At 35.8% G+C, this 16,435-nt stretch overlaps 1 protein-coding gene across 1 annotated transcript; it reads right to left on the bottom strand.

Annotated features, from left to right (window-relative positions):
• Positions 1-412: 412 nt before the first annotated feature.
• Positions 413-14,152, bottom strand: fam131c (family with sequence similarity 131 member C). The gene is made up of 6 exons (XM_051880748.1): positions 13,840-14,152; positions 10,821-10,891; positions 10,491-10,581; positions 7,328-7,561; positions 6,598-6,696; positions 413-3,590 (listed from the first exon to the last, which is right to left on the bottom strand). The coding sequence occupies exons 1-6, from the start codon at positions 13,868-13,870 to the stop codon at positions 3,325-3,327; spliced, it is 792 nt and encodes a 263-aa protein (XP_051736708.1). The 5' UTR covers positions 13,871-14,152; the 3' UTR covers positions 413-3,324.
• Positions 14,153-16,435: the final 2,283 nt, after the last annotated feature.

The raw sequence follows: 16,435 nt of genomic DNA, 5'->3' as shown, positions 1-16,435 counted from the left end.
ATTTAAATTCTGCTTACCATCACAGAGCCTCTATCTACACAATTAATTCCTACTTCAAACCCTCCCCTGGAGCACAAAGCTGTCACACACATTATCTGACACCGCACATGAGGATCACACTGTTTAAACTTCTATTAAAAGACCCTGGAGCATGATAACACTTGACCATTCCACCTCCCAGCACCCTCCTGTCTTGCCCTCTCCTGCCTCTGCATTTACTATAATCCCCTCCGTCGCCGATTCCCCTCTTCTACCTCGTCCCTCACTCTCTCCCTCCATCTCACTCTTTCAATCACCTTTCTTTGTCAGTGGAGTGTGAATAGGGCTAATTATGGAGAAAAAGCAAGATGATTGTTATTCCAACTTTCGCTCTTATGAATCTTCTTGTTAGCAAGCGATTTCTGCAGCAATATAGATTAAAGATCTTTTAAAGATTAAATCATAATTTTCTCATACAAAGAACTGCACAAAACAGAACAGGCTGACAACAATTAACACAAAATGGAGGCAAGTTACTCATAGGCAGCTGAGGTAACACTTTTTTTCACTTCTACATATATTTGATTTCAAAATATATGGCAATTGTGACCATAACCACTTTTTTAAAAGTTGAAGTGTGTAATTTTTTGTTAAATACTTTCTTCTCTAGCTTAATATTTATAATATTAATGCTAATAATAACATTAATATTAATGAACAAATACTTGCTACAAGTAAGCCATTTATAGTTTGATTCAATCGTATATTCCATCTTAATATTATTCATATTAATATTTAATTCATAATAATATTAATTCAATTTAATATTAAGCTAACATTAATAAACCAAATAATTGCTACAAGTCATTTATAGCTCATATCTCATATTCCACCTTATTAATGTTAATAATATTCATATTAAGAACAGACCCAGGTTTTACTACATGTAAACATTTGTAGATTGATTTAATCTCATATTCCATCTTAATATGAATATTATTCATTTTAGTCAATATAAATAGTATTGGTATTGGTTGATATTAATTATATTACATAATCAAATTAATAATAATTAGACTAGTAAGCATGTGACGGTCAAAATCAAATTTTCATGTTGCGATTAATTGCTGAAGCTTTTATCACGGTATACAGTATTATCACGATATTGAAATAAGTTGCAAAAAAAAGTGTTGTCATAGTATAACAGGTTTAAGAACTCTTTTTGTAATAACAAAAAGAACTCTATATATTTTTGGTGTATTGTATTTAAATATTCAAAGTAAAATTTAAAAACAGATTAAAGTGCAAATGAATTAGGCTATGAAGAACAACAGGTAACACTTTACAATAAGGTCTCATTATTTAATGCATTAACTAAGATTGAGCAATAACTACATTTGTGACAGAAAGTATTATTTTTTTGTTAATGTTAGTTAAGAAATACAACTGATCATTGTTAGTTTTATCTCAGGTCCATTAAATAAGTTCTTTTGATTTTAGTAATGTTGTTAAACAGTAACTAAGAAATTAACATTAACTAAGAATAATTAATGCTTTATAAGTATTTTTCATTGTCAGTTTGGTAATAATGAATTAACATGTTAACTAATGAAAATAAATAGCCTATTAAGTCTTTAAGTATTAAGTATTTGGTGCTGTGATGAACATTGAGATTACAAAAAAATGAATGGCTATTTGAAGCATTTTAGAGTGTTCAGTAGCGCAGTTGATTTGTTTGCGGGGTTTCCGGGGTAACCGCTGCATTCTGCTGTTCCATCAGCGCCCTCTGCTGTCAGAGAGTGAACGTGCACTTTCATTCAGCGCGTCTCCTTCACTCGTTCCGCCATGTGCTTCTCATGCACGTTGGGCTTGTTTATACGGAGCCCCGTACATGACATGCAAGAAAAAAAATTAAATCGTGCGAACGATTTACTAATTCGTTCCCTCGATTTACTAAATCGTGCGCACGATTTACTATTTCATTCCCTCGATTTATAAATCATGCGCATGATTTGTAAATCGAGGGAACGAAATAGTAAATCGTGCGCACGTTTTAGTAAATCGAGGGAACGAAATAGTAAATCGTGTGCACGTTTTAGTAAATCGAGGGAACGAACTAATAAATCGTGCGCACAATTTAGCCTACTATTTTTTTCCTGCATGTCATGTCCGGGGCTCCGTATGTTTACATCTGAGCACGTGTCCCTTTGACGCAGCGGTGTTGTGCATTTTATACGGTTGATGGGGAAAGTATTCTTAGATGCATTATAAAAATTTTAATAATTTAATAATAATAATTGGTAATAAATTATTATTTACGGTATTTTGAAGTGCCCACGATAACAATATCGTGCATATTCATTATCGTGATATATCACATTACCGAATATCGGCACATGTCTAACTACAAGTGAGCCATTTGTAGGTTGATTTTGCTGAAATGTAGTGCTTTGGTGCTCTGTGAGCTTTCCGACCAGCAACACTGGCTCAACCAATTGCATGAGTTTGGGGCGGGATCTTTTTTTCCATCCAATAGCAGATGGTGGGAGTGTTTGGAAATGTACTTAAACAGTCAATATTTTAGAATTTTTATTTGATGAGGATAGTAAAATTACACACTTCAGCTTTAAGGATACATCTAGTCATTTGGTGTGTTAGATGTTTTATACTCAAAATCCCCATGGAAACATTTAGCAATATGAAAAATCTTTAAAATCTCCACCTCACTGTCCCAAGTAATGATTGCAGCTTTGCTCAAAGGTCAACAAGTCACTTTCAACCTCCAGAGTCCTCACAAAAGGATCCTATTCACGCTGTAGCCCCATTGAGCCATTCTTAGTGGAAATGCACCAGAAAAAAAAGTCTGTGGAGATGAAAGCGTGTTTTATTTTGGCTCTTTCTTCTTCAGTCTATAATGCTGAAAGGCCTCAGCTTCTTTTTGATGGTGAAAGGCTGCTGCAAATATCTACAAACACTCTGTTAAAGGTGAAAGGGCATTACGGTCTTGTTCACCCCTCTGTCAATGTATAATTTTAGATGCATTCATGTGCATTCCTTTTACCTTCCCGTAGACATAATTTGTTGTGACCCCATTAACTTACAATCCAATCTCCAACATCATTACTGCAAACGGAGAGGCTTTCATTTGCAAAAAGGCAATGTGATATGGAATTAACATGTCCACATGAACAACGATCCCTGCGTTCTTTGCTTGTCGAAGAGGCTCAGCTGTGGCTATTACATACTTTAACGGTAAAGCGATAACCCCAGACGTAACCTCATACGTGTCTCTCCCACATCAGTGAACACAAAGAATAGACATAGTTCCGCTGTGTCATCAAAATTTCAGTTATAAAAAACCTCATCCTCCGACAGGGAGATGCTGTCTGCGTGTCGCACGGACCCTTCCGACTGCGAGATCCTCTGCTCCTGCGGCGGACGCTGCGTGTCCAGCGGAGAATGAGAATGACTGGGGGAATGAGACTGAGGAGGATGAGAAGGCGCCAGGGAGCTGGTGTCATCAACTTCCACGTGCATTCTGTATAGGTGCTGAGGAACACCCAGACTCCCTCCATCCAACAGGAACTGAGAGAGATAGAGGCCCTCGGGGTCTGTGAAGACATCGTCATCATTGTGAGAGCAAAAATTAAAAAGACCTCAAGCACACACATCTTCTAGAGTGAAAATTGTAGCATAAATGAATAAGCCCAGAAAGCCCCAATCTCAATATAGAGCTCTGATCTGCTTGATCCATGAGTCATCATGTCCCAGACACATTCAGACATTTCTGTTTAGCAGTTATTTATTCAATTGCAAGACTCCTCAGTACCAGGGTAAAATGTTTTTTGCACCTGGCTCATCTGGCTAAACAGGTCACATCATTTGTCATTATTCTGGGCTGCAGTAAGCACAAGGGCTGTCATCCTTTTCATAATGAAATAGCACTATTTTTAAACAAGCTGGAACAGAGTGAGATGAACCAGATGGTGAGAACAGCCCCTTTCACACATACAGTCTTTACTGGTAAATTACCGTTAAGATATCATGTGTGAACACGACCTTTTCAAAATGTTTTGGCAATTTCCCGGTATGAAAAGTTGTAACATTACCAGTAAATTACTATGTGAACAAAGAATGAAGATAACCGGTATGAGCACGTACGAGGTCAGGCTGACATAAGAGGTTTGCTTTGGGCCAAACGTAAAGCTCTGTCAGAGCTGTTTACGGTAAGTTCTGCTGCTTTTAACTGCTTTTCTATGTAAACATAAATTAGATGAAAATCTGACCGTTGCGCCGCGTCTCGTGCTTGCCTTCCTTTCCATTCATCAGTGCTGTGGATCTGCAATTATTGCATACTATAGTAACTGCAATAGCCTACTATGGTAACTATTATACGTTTCGTGTTTTTAGAGCAAAATGGCGTTCTGTGTGATCATCCCCTTACGCCTGTCATGAAAAAAAATTAACCAAAATGTTTGTTTATCGGTATTTTGGTACTGATGTGTGAATTTGAGGTATTTTTAATTTGAGGTATCTTACCGCTGAAAAGTTGCTTGTGTGAACAGCACATTTGTGTTTTTACCAGAAAAGTAATTCTGGTCATTTTACTGTAATTTACTGGGATTGCTGTGTGAAGTAACTTACTGTTCTACTTTTAATCAAGGGATGTGAATATGAATATAATATATACAGGATAATATAAATAATATATGGGTAAGTAAGACGCAAGATTTTCTTCAAAAACGGTGCTGGTTTAGAGCTGGTCTTGCTAGTGGACCAAATAGCCAGTATATTTTCACATGGACCAGCTAACATTTAGCTAACATACTAGCAAAGAGTACAGAACTCAAGAGGCGAAACTCTGATGCTTTTTGGGTAACAGCCACTAGGTGGCACTTTGGTAGCACGGCAGCCATTTTGGGGTGAAAATGCCAACTGGACAGAATCCATCACATCTTACGCACCCAAAATCGGCGAATCTCACAAATCAGAAACGCAATAAAAAATGTATGCGCAGTAATTGTTGTACCTGCAGTAAATGTTGTATTGTCTTAGCCTATATATGTCTTATGTTATCAGTTGTGGAATCCAACCATTACACATCTGAGGTAACGTAGTTAGCCTACTTTATTGAGTATTTCCATTTTATGAAACTTTACATATTTACTATGAATAGTTTGTAATGTTTGTAGCGTGATCCAGGGGATTAAAACGTACAATTTATATTTCAGACCTAGTGGAGTAATAGTAATAGTAAATTACTCCACTAGGTCTGAAATATATATTCTACGTTTTTAATCCCCTGGATCATGCTATAAACATAATGATCGTATAGAACATGATGCATTGCTGTGTCTGTTTTCCCATAATTCCCACTTTTGGACACAGTGGCTGTGTTTTTTTGTTTACACAGTCTTGCTTTAACAGACATTAATATAAGACAACACTGCAAAAACAGTTTACTGTCAAGCTGTTATATTCTGTTATATATTTATTGTCCAACATTCCCAATTTTCCTTAATTTAATTTCATATGTTGGTATTAATTCAGTGTTTACAATGCTAGTACTTGAACTTCAAAGAATTTTAACCCAAACTGACTAGGTTTCTAGAGAGCAAAGGTTTTGTAAAAAAAACTGGAAGACTTAAACACAAAGTCTGTAAAATAAACTGTTAAAAGGATTTGATGATCACCAGTGATTGTATGTTATTCTGTGTTGTCATAATTCAGGTTGAATTTCAGCTTTAATACTTTTTTTTTTTTTTTTTTAACAAAGCATCTGATATTGCAAAAGAAGCTAGTAGACTGCAGAGTCACTTTCACCCCAAAATGGCGAAGCGTAGGGCTGCTGCTGGGCGCTGATGTTGTAATGGAACATTCTATTGGCTTTCACTTCTTGTCAGTATAAGTTCTTTGATACTAGTGACCAGCAAAGCTGATCATTTCAGCATGGTTACATATAGGGTCTAAAATGAACTTTTATCACATATACCAGTGGGGAGTGAATTCAGAGATGTACAGACCAGAAACATTTCTTACCAACCATGAAACTGTATTTTGCATTATTATTATTTTTAATTCAAATAATATGCTTTATTCCCTATAATAATGAAATGATCTAGCAGCAGTTCATAGTGTCTCTCATAGCATCATATATGAGAAGAGTCTAAATCTCTCTAAAATGGCACCTGTCACAAAATTTTTTTTTTTGTACTTTAGATTTTTATTTTGGTGTTTTATGTCACACATGTTGCTACAGGGAGTGCTGGAGGGAGACTAGATTAACTTCTCTAACTTCTTTAATTTTGAGAAGTCTAGTTTATCTAATTTTCCATTAAAGTCAAATTTTTAGAAGATGTTTGAGTTACAACAGATGTTTTCTTAGTATGTAGTTTAACATGTCATGTCACTAACATCAGCATGATTCGATTCAGATCATTGTTACAATCTGATGTAAACCATGTATTATATTGCAGTTCCTATAACATCGCTAACTAAGTGGCAAATTTTATTTACTCACAATAGCCAGTTTGTGTGCAGTGTTAATTTTAGACCCTGGTCACATATATTTGGGTATTGCAGCTTTGTGTTTGGGAAAAATGACAGTGATACCATTACCTTGTAATGGGATTGTGCCAGCTGTGGCTTGATTTTCAATGTCCTGTGTGGACCAGGCATTCATCGCTGCCTCAGCCAGAGCAAACTGCTCCGCCACACCTGCGAAAGGAAAAAAGAGATAAAAGGTCACAGATACACAGAGTGCCAGGAAAAAAGAAGAAATGTGCTCTTACTCTTACTACCTACTCTGTTTTTCTCACTCATGTCCTATGAAGAATCATTTAACTTTTTAATAAATATTATAGGCAATTACCAAGACCAAAGAGGTATTTCACAACTGTCTGTCTGTAAAAACAGAAATCCTTCAGAGAATTAATTAAATTTTTACATTTACCAAGAAAATATTAGCAGTATTTGCTGTACTAAAGTCACCAAGACAAGGTCTTTCTAATGACAATGTCATTTTGCAAGTGATGAATTCTGATCTGTTTGTTCAGACAGTGTAGTCAATATCCGGTATATCTACATTGGTTGCTATAGTTCTGACATGAACGTCAACACGTCACCAAGAGACATACATGAAGAGCTGTCAGTGTGGAAAGAAAGGATGGAAAAATCCTGCCTCTGTCCATCACTTTGCGCAGTGCTGAACTCGTGAGGCGCATTAGATAACATAAACAAGGTATTACCGTATTTATACTTTTATGCAGGGCTGAAGTTTTATGCTTAGGGTTAGAGATTTTTTTCAAAACTTGGCAGCTACATGTTAAGTATATAAATGCTGTCTCACCCGCAGCAAATCGTGCTTCTTTGATTTCATCAGTGAGGTGGGAGTAGAGCTGCTCGTCCTCCTGCAGTGCGGCTCCCACACCTCCCCATCCTCCGCCATCTTTAGTCCAGCCACACCAGCTCCCTCTAGACGTCGCCTCCCCTCCCCAGCTCTTCCACTCGATCAGGTGGGCGACTCGGCCCTGGGCCATGGCTGTGGGCTTAGTGATGTGGTCTTTAATAGTGGCCAGCAGTCCTAAAGAGATCGGAGGGATTAGCATTGGTGCAAAATAAAAGAAATGAAAAGAGGGAAGGAGGTGAAGAAGTAATGCTAAAGAGGTGAGAACAGATAAATCGACTGGGGAAAAAAGGAATTCAACTGGGGAAAAAAAGGAGCTTATTCTCTCCAAGTCATCAAAAATTGAACAGCTTTTTTAGGATTAGTGTCTGAAAGCAGAGACTAGAGGACACTTTAAATGCATTACACTTTGGTGCCCCATTACATTTTCTTTTATTTAAAAAAAAGAGGCACAAATAACATATTTTCTGTTTTGAGACTGAGATGACTAATTAACTAACATTTAGCTTGTTTTAAACAGTATCCTTCCCCTTAAATTGGTGATTTTGGCCTTTAGCACCTCAGAGGTCTTGTGTCCAACAATTAAAATCATAAAACAATGTCATAATTTTGACACAATCTGCTAAATTGTTTTTTTATTTTGTTGTAGTAAAAAATTAAGCTTATTAAGCTTTGCTCAAGTTATTGGAAGAGAAACATTCAAACAAATATTTCTCTTTAAATTATTTTTTAACTACAAATCAACATTTGGTCCCAAACTAGATTCACCCTTACTGGGTAATATAGGGCAAATTTTGACATAGGGTAAATTTTCAATCCTGTTACCCATTCTGGAAAATTGTGTGTGTTTAATGTTTATAGCAATATTTAATACAAATTTATAAATGTTTTAAATAAATGTTATAAATTATTCATGATTAATCGCATCTAACAAACGTTTGTATGTATATGTGTGTGTGTGTATACATATATATATATATATATATATATATATATATACATACAGTTGCAAGAAAAAGTATGTGAACCACTTGCAGAATCTGTGAAAATGTTAATAATTTTAACAAACTAAGGGAGATAATACAAAATGCATGTTATTTTTTATTTAGTACTGTCCTGAGTAAGATATTTTACATAAAAGATGTTTACATATAATCCACAAGACAAAAAAAATAGCTGAATTTATTAAAATAACCCCATTCATAAGTATGTGAACCACTGATTCTTAATACTGTGTGTGGTTACCTGGATGATCTACGACTGTTTTCTTGTTTTGTGATTGTTGTTTATGAGTCCCTTGTTTATCCTGAGCAGTTAAACTGAGCTCTGTTCTTCAGAAAAAATCTCCAGGTCCCAAAAATTCTTCATTTTTCCAGCATTTTTTGCATATTTGAACCCTTTCCAGCAGTGACTGAATGATTTTGAGATCCATCTTTTCTCACTGAGGACAACTGAGGGACTCAAACACAACTAATAAAAAAAGGTTCAAACATTCACTGATGCTCCAGAAAAAAATATGATGCATTAATAGACGGGGGGTGAAAACATTTGGAATTTGAAGATCAAGGTAAATTGTATTTAATTTGTCTTCCGGGAAACATGCAAGTATCTTCTGTTGCTTCCGAAGGGCAGTACTAAATGGAAAAAAAAAATTATATTCAAGCGAAATAAGAAAAATTTGGACCTCTTCATCCTGTTCAAATGTTTTCACCCCCCGACTCTTAATACATTGTGTTTCCTTCTGAAGCATCAGTGAATGTTTGAACCTTTTTTAATAGTTGTGTTTGAGTCCCTCAGTTGTCCTCCATGTAAAAAGATGGATCTCAAAATCATTCAGTCGCTGTTGTAAAGGGTTCAAATATGCAAAAGATGGTGGAAAACTGAAGAATTTTTGGGACCTGGAGATTTTTTCTGAAGAACAGAGCTCAGTTTAACTGCTCAGGACAAACAAGGGACTCATGAAGAACCATCACACAACAAAAAAACAGTCGTAGATCATCCAGGTAACCACACAGTATTAAGAATCAATGGTTCACAAACTTTTGAACTGGGTCATTTTAATAAATACAGCTATTTTTTTTGTCTTATGGATTATATGTAAACATCTTTTATGTAGAATATCTTACTCAGGACAGTACTAAATAAAAAATAACATGCATTTTGTATGATCTTTCTTATTTTGTTAAAATGTTGCACATTTTCACAGATTCTGCAAGTGGTTCACATACTTTTTCTTGCAACTGTATATACATATATAAATATATATATACACACAAACATATTTGTATATTATATATTTACAAACTTTTATGTTAGATGCGATTAATTGCGATTAATCGCTATTAATCGATTTGACAGCACTAGTTTTAAACTATATTTAGACATGCCCCAACTTTTGATGAAAGAGCTAAAAAAAAATGCAAAATTCATATAAAATGAATATAAAATATAATAGCTCACATTACAATTTGTATGACGCCCTGATGTTAATTAACATTTTCTGAAGGAAAAGGGAATTTTCTCTTTTTTTTGTACCAAATGTAAAAGAAAGAAACATTTTTACACAGCCAAACTGAGCGCATAATTATCATGCAAGTCCTTACAAACTTATTACTGGATACAGCAATGATTTGCACTCCCCATGACGTGTTTTATAAATTAATCCTTCTAATAGCATTTTTCCACAAGCAGTTAATTTCTAGCTTTTTCTGGTCGATCAGAGATTTGTGGTTCTTTATTGCTCATTATACATATTCATCGGCTGGTGACTGCATTTATAATTAGACTGAAATGATCAAAAATGTTCTTTGGAAAAGCTTAAAAACCCATAACACATTATTAGTCTCTTTAATTAACTTCCTGAAGAGAGTGGAGACGTCAAGCAAAGAAACAGGCAGAAAAGAAAACAGGTGGCTAAAGAGGCACTGAGAAGGAGAGAGAGAGAGAGAGACTGTTCATAAATGAGAGATATGCAGGCAGAGGGAAATTACATTAGCAAGCTTCTGTAAAGGTCGACTGCTCTTCTGATTCAGATGAATGATTCTGAACGATGGCAAAAAACAACACACAGTGTGACAGTGTCTAACATGTGCTCTTTGCTCCTCACCCAGCAGGGAAGATGTAGCCAGTTCTCCGATGTCATACCCACTGCTGCTCCTTTTATCTGACATGCTGCCATTGTAGGGCTGCTGGTTACCCTGAATAACATGACAAGACGGGATACACATATGACAGCCTACCATTGCCAAATAAAACCTTTCAGAAAATCACATTTGCAAGCAACACAGTGAATCACAGGTGCTAATTACACCTAACAAGACACTTTTATCAGATCTTACACATTCAGAGTGTGAAAGAACTCCCATGTATCATTGAAATGTATTTTCATATTCTAAACGACAGGATTTTAACTTTTGATTTTTATGAGAAAACACACCTTGAAGATGGGCTGTCCCTCAGCGTACGACTGAAGCTCTTCCATGGGGTGTTGCTGGCCGCTTTGCAACTCTGGAAGGACAAAATACACTGCTGTTAATTGTAAATAATTGTTTATTTAATTTATCTTCTCAAGTGTGTGTGCAATTGGCAGTGTGCATTGAGATTTATCTGGAGTGGATGGACGGGACTCACTCCTGTTGCACTCATGTTTCCATGGCAACAAGAGATTGTCTTGACAACACCTCCCTGGGGATCCCCAATGTTCGAGAGCACGTTTTTCGTCACCGGCCATATCACATTGAGGTTTCAGACCTGTGGAGCTTCAGGTACCCGCCAGCATGTTATTTGCTAACAGGTATCAACTGACATTGTGTGACCTTTACAATGTCACAAGTCGTGCGTGTCCCCCCGTGTAAAACCGACCTCCCATTCATCACTGTGAAACTCCATCCATCTCACATTTGCATTATACATCAGTTTTGACCCTGGCATTTCGCATGCCATGCTCCGCCTTAGCTACGGAGCTCTGGACTTTCTAACCCCCACAAGGCTCAGACAAACAAACACTACCCTTCGCTCCTTGGGATTTACAAATTATCCACTTCATTGGTGCCACTTCCTGGGAGGACACCTTAAGGATAAAATGTCACCTCTTACCTTAGACTCCATTTGTAAATACTGTGACACTACACTTGTGTACCCAGATTGAACTGTCTCAAAGCCTGCCTTACCATAATGCACTTGTCTTAGATGATACAAATAAGAACAGAATAATTTCCCTCTGGTGCTCAGAGGAAACTTCCCAGAATCAGCTGTTACTCCAGCATCAACAACTGGCTCTGTTTGCATCTAAATGTGGCCTGTAAATTTTGCGCCAAATAGGCCTAACTAAAATAAATTCCTTAGCGTAGAAAATCAATATGTAAGCAATAATGTACAAAGCTACTCACCAAATCAAGTAGACATGAAATATTGATGAGAATTTTTTTAAATTAATTTTTCTAGGCATTATGTACAAAATGACAGCCGTTATCATAAAATAAAATTCACATTGACAGAGTTTTATGCACATAATACATGGCTACTCTTCAAATAAATACATGAAATATTAATTTGAGAATAATTTTATAATCTTACCTGTACAGTATCTTACAGCTACCGCGAAGAAAATAGTCAAAATTACAATGTTCAAAATAAGCGGCCTAGTAACAACACTGAATACATATATATATATATATATATAATACATACGAAGTTCTCTGAGGGTATGTATTTACACTTCAAACGATAAATGAACACAAGATGGCGCAAATTGCGTTTGTTTGAAACGGTGTGGTATTACAGTGTGAAATTAGCGCCGGTGTCTTGAGAAATCGGTAAGCAAGCAGTAGTAAGAAATTATATATAGCCTGCACTTTAAATTGATACACGTTTTTGAATTTATGTCGTTTGTTTGTATACTTTCTTAGTATAAACTATGAAATAAACTATTAACTGATAGTTGACGGAGACACGGATTGTTCTTTAGAACTTCCGCAATAATATAAGACAGCTCGAAAACTTCCGGTGAGATGTCATTTGCTGGTGTGTTGAGCATCAGTAGTGTAATACTTAGTTTTTAATCAAAATATAGTAACATAAATAGTCAGGCATAGCATTAATTTAGTTATTTAAACGTAAGACAGCATAAAAAATAAATAAATAAAGACGTACCTCATTGTTCCTCCTCGGCTAAATTCAATTCGACCATCAGTTTTCACACTTTTATGTAAAAAAAAGCTTCAAAAATTAAATATTTATTGTGCACTTTAGTTAAATTAACTGAATAAAATGTGTGTTTTTACAAGTGTGCTGAAATCATTGATCTTGCGCTGCACTGACTGACAGCTGATTACAAAGGGAAAGCGCAGTGCGCTTCCTGTCATTCATTCACAAGAAAAGTTATTGTTTTTCTTAAGATTTTTTGAGTATTTCATTAACATTGACAAAATGTATCTTTAAACCTAGTTATTTTATAATGTTTAATATTTAGTCAAAAACGAAGTGAAAAACGAATAGAGGAAATGGCTGATATGCGCAAATAAATGCTACTTTGCCGCCACCTGCTGGTTAAAGTGGTAATTATTGTCTTTTTCATTTTTAAATAAGTGTTTTCTATCAAATGTTGAATTTCCTACATTTTTAAACGTTCGGTTTTACAATGGGGACAATCTCAGAAGGATGAACAAATAATGTTTGTGGTCATCACATTAAAAATAACGAAGTGCTGGGGGAAAAAATGCGTGTGCGTGTGTAATTACAGACACTGCGTTTTTAAACGGTCCCAATAGCTTCGTCTTTATTGCAATCAATAAAACTGGTTTATAAATTAGGTAAATGTGATAACTGCTTTAAAATATGAATACAACATTAAAAAGTCAACCATTGATGGTTTTGTGTCGATGTACAGCGACTACAGAATGAACAGCTAACAGTTCACCGGAAATGCCCGAGCTGGCTTAACGACAACCAGGAAGTAACCGTGCATATAGCCTATTCGAGGGAGGAGCAGACTGATCTAGATCGCTGCTATGACGACGCCGAATATTAGGAAATATCGGACCGCTGAGTGTCGCGATTGACCAATCAGAATCAAGAATTCCAAAGAGCAGCGTAATATTTAATTATAGTACAGTAGGCTGCGTAAGCATCAATATTTTAGCAGAAACATGCTTTCTGCTGAGCAAATAACTGTACATCAGTATCATAAAGCATAAAACCTGCATATAATAAAACCATGCAATCATACACACTGTATTTATTTCAGTCACTCACAACTGTATATGTTCATTTTGCATTATTTTTGAATGTTGTGATTTTCTTTTCACATTCATGCATTATGTAAAATGCTCTCTATGGTGGAGATAAGCAGACAGGTGGAGAAACAGATTAGATAACTGGACGGACCAACAGGTAGGCTGATGGACACAGGATGGACAGAGACAGACAAACTCAGATACAATCAGGAAGAGACTGACCTTGGTGACCTTTGCAGAGGCAGGAGCCCATGTTCAACAGCTTAGCAGTTATCTGTTCACCATGCTGACAGAGAGCGGGGCGACGGGGAAAAATTAGCAACAGTGAGAGAGAGAGATGAGTGTGTGTTTGGAAGAAGGGGATGTGGAACAGGCAGAGAGAGCCAACTGGATGATAGAGGTGGAGAAATTAAGGAAGGAAAAAGATTGGTCCAGGAGGAGGAAAAAACAGACTTGGTGTCCATCCGGTACAGTGTGAAGCACTGTTTCTCAAGTGGGGATGGAAGTGAGGAGAGGGAAAGAGAGAGAGAAGTAGGGGGAAACATCACACTGACTGTGTGCACTCAGTCCCTCCCCTCCTCTCCTCTCTTCTCCTCCCCTTCTGCTCTCATTTTCTCTCTCAGACACAACTTTCACACCACCTGCATACTGAAATTATTACCTTTCATTGAGGTTACATTAGGGATGCACTGGTATCTGGTAACGGTAAGCCAATAAATATTTTTATGTTATGAATAATCAACAAATGGCTCATATTAAAATTCTATTCAATTTTGCCAACATAAATTAAAAATAAATAATAAAAACTAGGTGAATTTAGGCATCACAACTTATATGTTCATGTACAGTATTAATTCTGAAATTTGATAAAGATAACATTTAGCAGTGTTATGAAATTATTAGTGTTTTTAAAAATTAATTTAAGTGAGAATAAAAATTAACATGCACAATTAAATATCTCACCGGCAACGATAAATTAAAAAAATCTAATACCAGACGATAACCAATATGGTGCTGATTGCACGTTACATAGCTGAAAACTGGAAATAGAATGAAAAATTAAAAGAGAAATGAGAAGCAAAAGAAGATAGATTTATATAGACATATAACAGATATAATGGAATATAAAGGTGTGTTATGATTAGATATTTTCAGATAAGATTCTGCAAGATAGCTGAAATTTCCAGTGCTGCAGAAAGGAATAGAAGTTTCTGTAGCTAATTATTGCTTTCTGCTGCCCTCCAGTGTCACAAAGGTAAAGTTGCATGCAGAATCACACTCGACGTGAATGCTAAACAATAACTATTTTAGCTTTAAATACATCTAATTTACAGCAATGTATTAAAAATATTTGTTATGTAATATGTAATGATTCACACTATACATCTTGAGCAGATGGAGAGTAGGCTACATTCTTCCTCAAGGGCACAACAGTTCAGAGGAAGAGCTGAGAATTATCCGAACATGGATCCTCAAAGAATTATAGTCCCACCTCCATGACAAATTGATTATAAATGATTTCTTAATTTATCTGTAAATATTGAACGACTGTAATCTGTGATTTACCACTAATGTAGATAACTATTATCCTTCAAATTTAAAGAATTTGAGTCATATTATTTTTCTATTTTTACATTTACTTTTGCAAGACAGACATCATAATAAACATAGAACTACAATGTGCCATTATGAGTGTGGATCAACACTGGCAAACAGCCTACATTTTAATCAGTTGCCAACTCTAGTTTGAACATGTTGCTATATATCTGGGTAAATATAAGAAATATTTGTTTTAATGACATGTGAATCATTGGTGTTTAACGACAAACTTTGAGGAATTTAGATAACTCAAATACATAAAGGCCTAGTTTAACTATTTTAGCCTATGCACATTTTTACTGATTTTATTTAACAAATCAAGCTCAAGTGCGTTTTGGTTTCATTTTTGTATATTGGTTCAGTTTGTTCAGTTATCATAAAAGAAAAGTTTTATTTCTACACTCTCACTTATCTTTTACATGTCTCAGAACACGCAGGACACATGTCTGAACTTGTGGCTTCAAAAAGAAATTCTTTTCACTTTCCTTGTCTCTTGTTAACCTGTAATCTAGTAAGCAAACATTGTTCAAATTGTTTTTTACTGACATCACCTCAAGTCATGCTCTTGCACAATAGAAACTCTGCTCCCTTTTAACGGTACTGAGTAGAGGGCCCAGATTTTTCTAATTAAGTAAAGGTTTAACATATTTAACATTTTTATTAAACAATGCAAATATAATTTAATTTGCTAAACATCTCTGGCATACCTCAGTGTAAGAGACATTCCTCATGTTAGCTCAACGCTTGAAGTTGAACGCCAGAGGAAATTATATTTTAGCTTGATGAAATTCTGACACCTAGTGGTAAATCAATGCACTTGCACTCTGCACATTTACGTTCATCATGAGATTTTTTGACACAAATTGAGTGAACTTTCTATGTGAAAATAGTAAAGATTTACACTAATTGTACCATGTCAAAATGAGTTATTCTGTCTTTCTCTGAGGTTGCACATGTGTGTCTGACTTTTGTGGGCACATAAATTTCCATTCTGCATTTAACTAGCCATTTACTATTCCCACAGATTTCCCTGCCCATTCACACCAGCTCTGTCTATTTCTCAAACTCATCACAGCATGGAAAAACTACATAACATACTATAACCATCTAAGAGAGAAATTTAGAGGGCGCCTCCACCTCTAAAATCACAATCATGATAGAAGATAACCGCGGGGTCCAAAAAAATCTGAGAGCAGTATGAAAATGCTTGATTTGCATT

Source organism: Ctenopharyngodon idella, chromosome 22, assembly GCF_019924925.1.
Source record: "Ctenopharyngodon idella isolate HZGC_01 chromosome 22, HZGC01, whole genome shotgun sequence".
Lineage (NCBI taxonomy): Eukaryota > Metazoa > Chordata > Actinopteri > Cypriniformes > Xenocyprididae > Ctenopharyngodon > Ctenopharyngodon idella.
Note: the sequence above shows the minus strand (reverse complement) of the source record. Positions and strands in the feature narration are given on the sequence as shown.

Excerpts from the sequence above, each read along its gene's own strand:
- fam131c (XM_051880748.1), bottom strand. The coding sequence starts at position 13,870 with ATGGGCTCCTGCCTCTGCAAAGGTCACCAAG. Across the intron at positions 10,582-10,820 it reads AGGGACAGCCCATCTTCAAG|GGTAACCAGCAGCCCTACAA; the intron begins GTGTGTTTTCTC and ends CATGTTATTCAG. Across the intron at positions 3,591-6,597 it reads TGGCACAATCCCATTACAAG|ACCCCGAGGGCCTCTATCTC; the intron begins GTAATGGTATCA and ends ATGTCTTCACAG.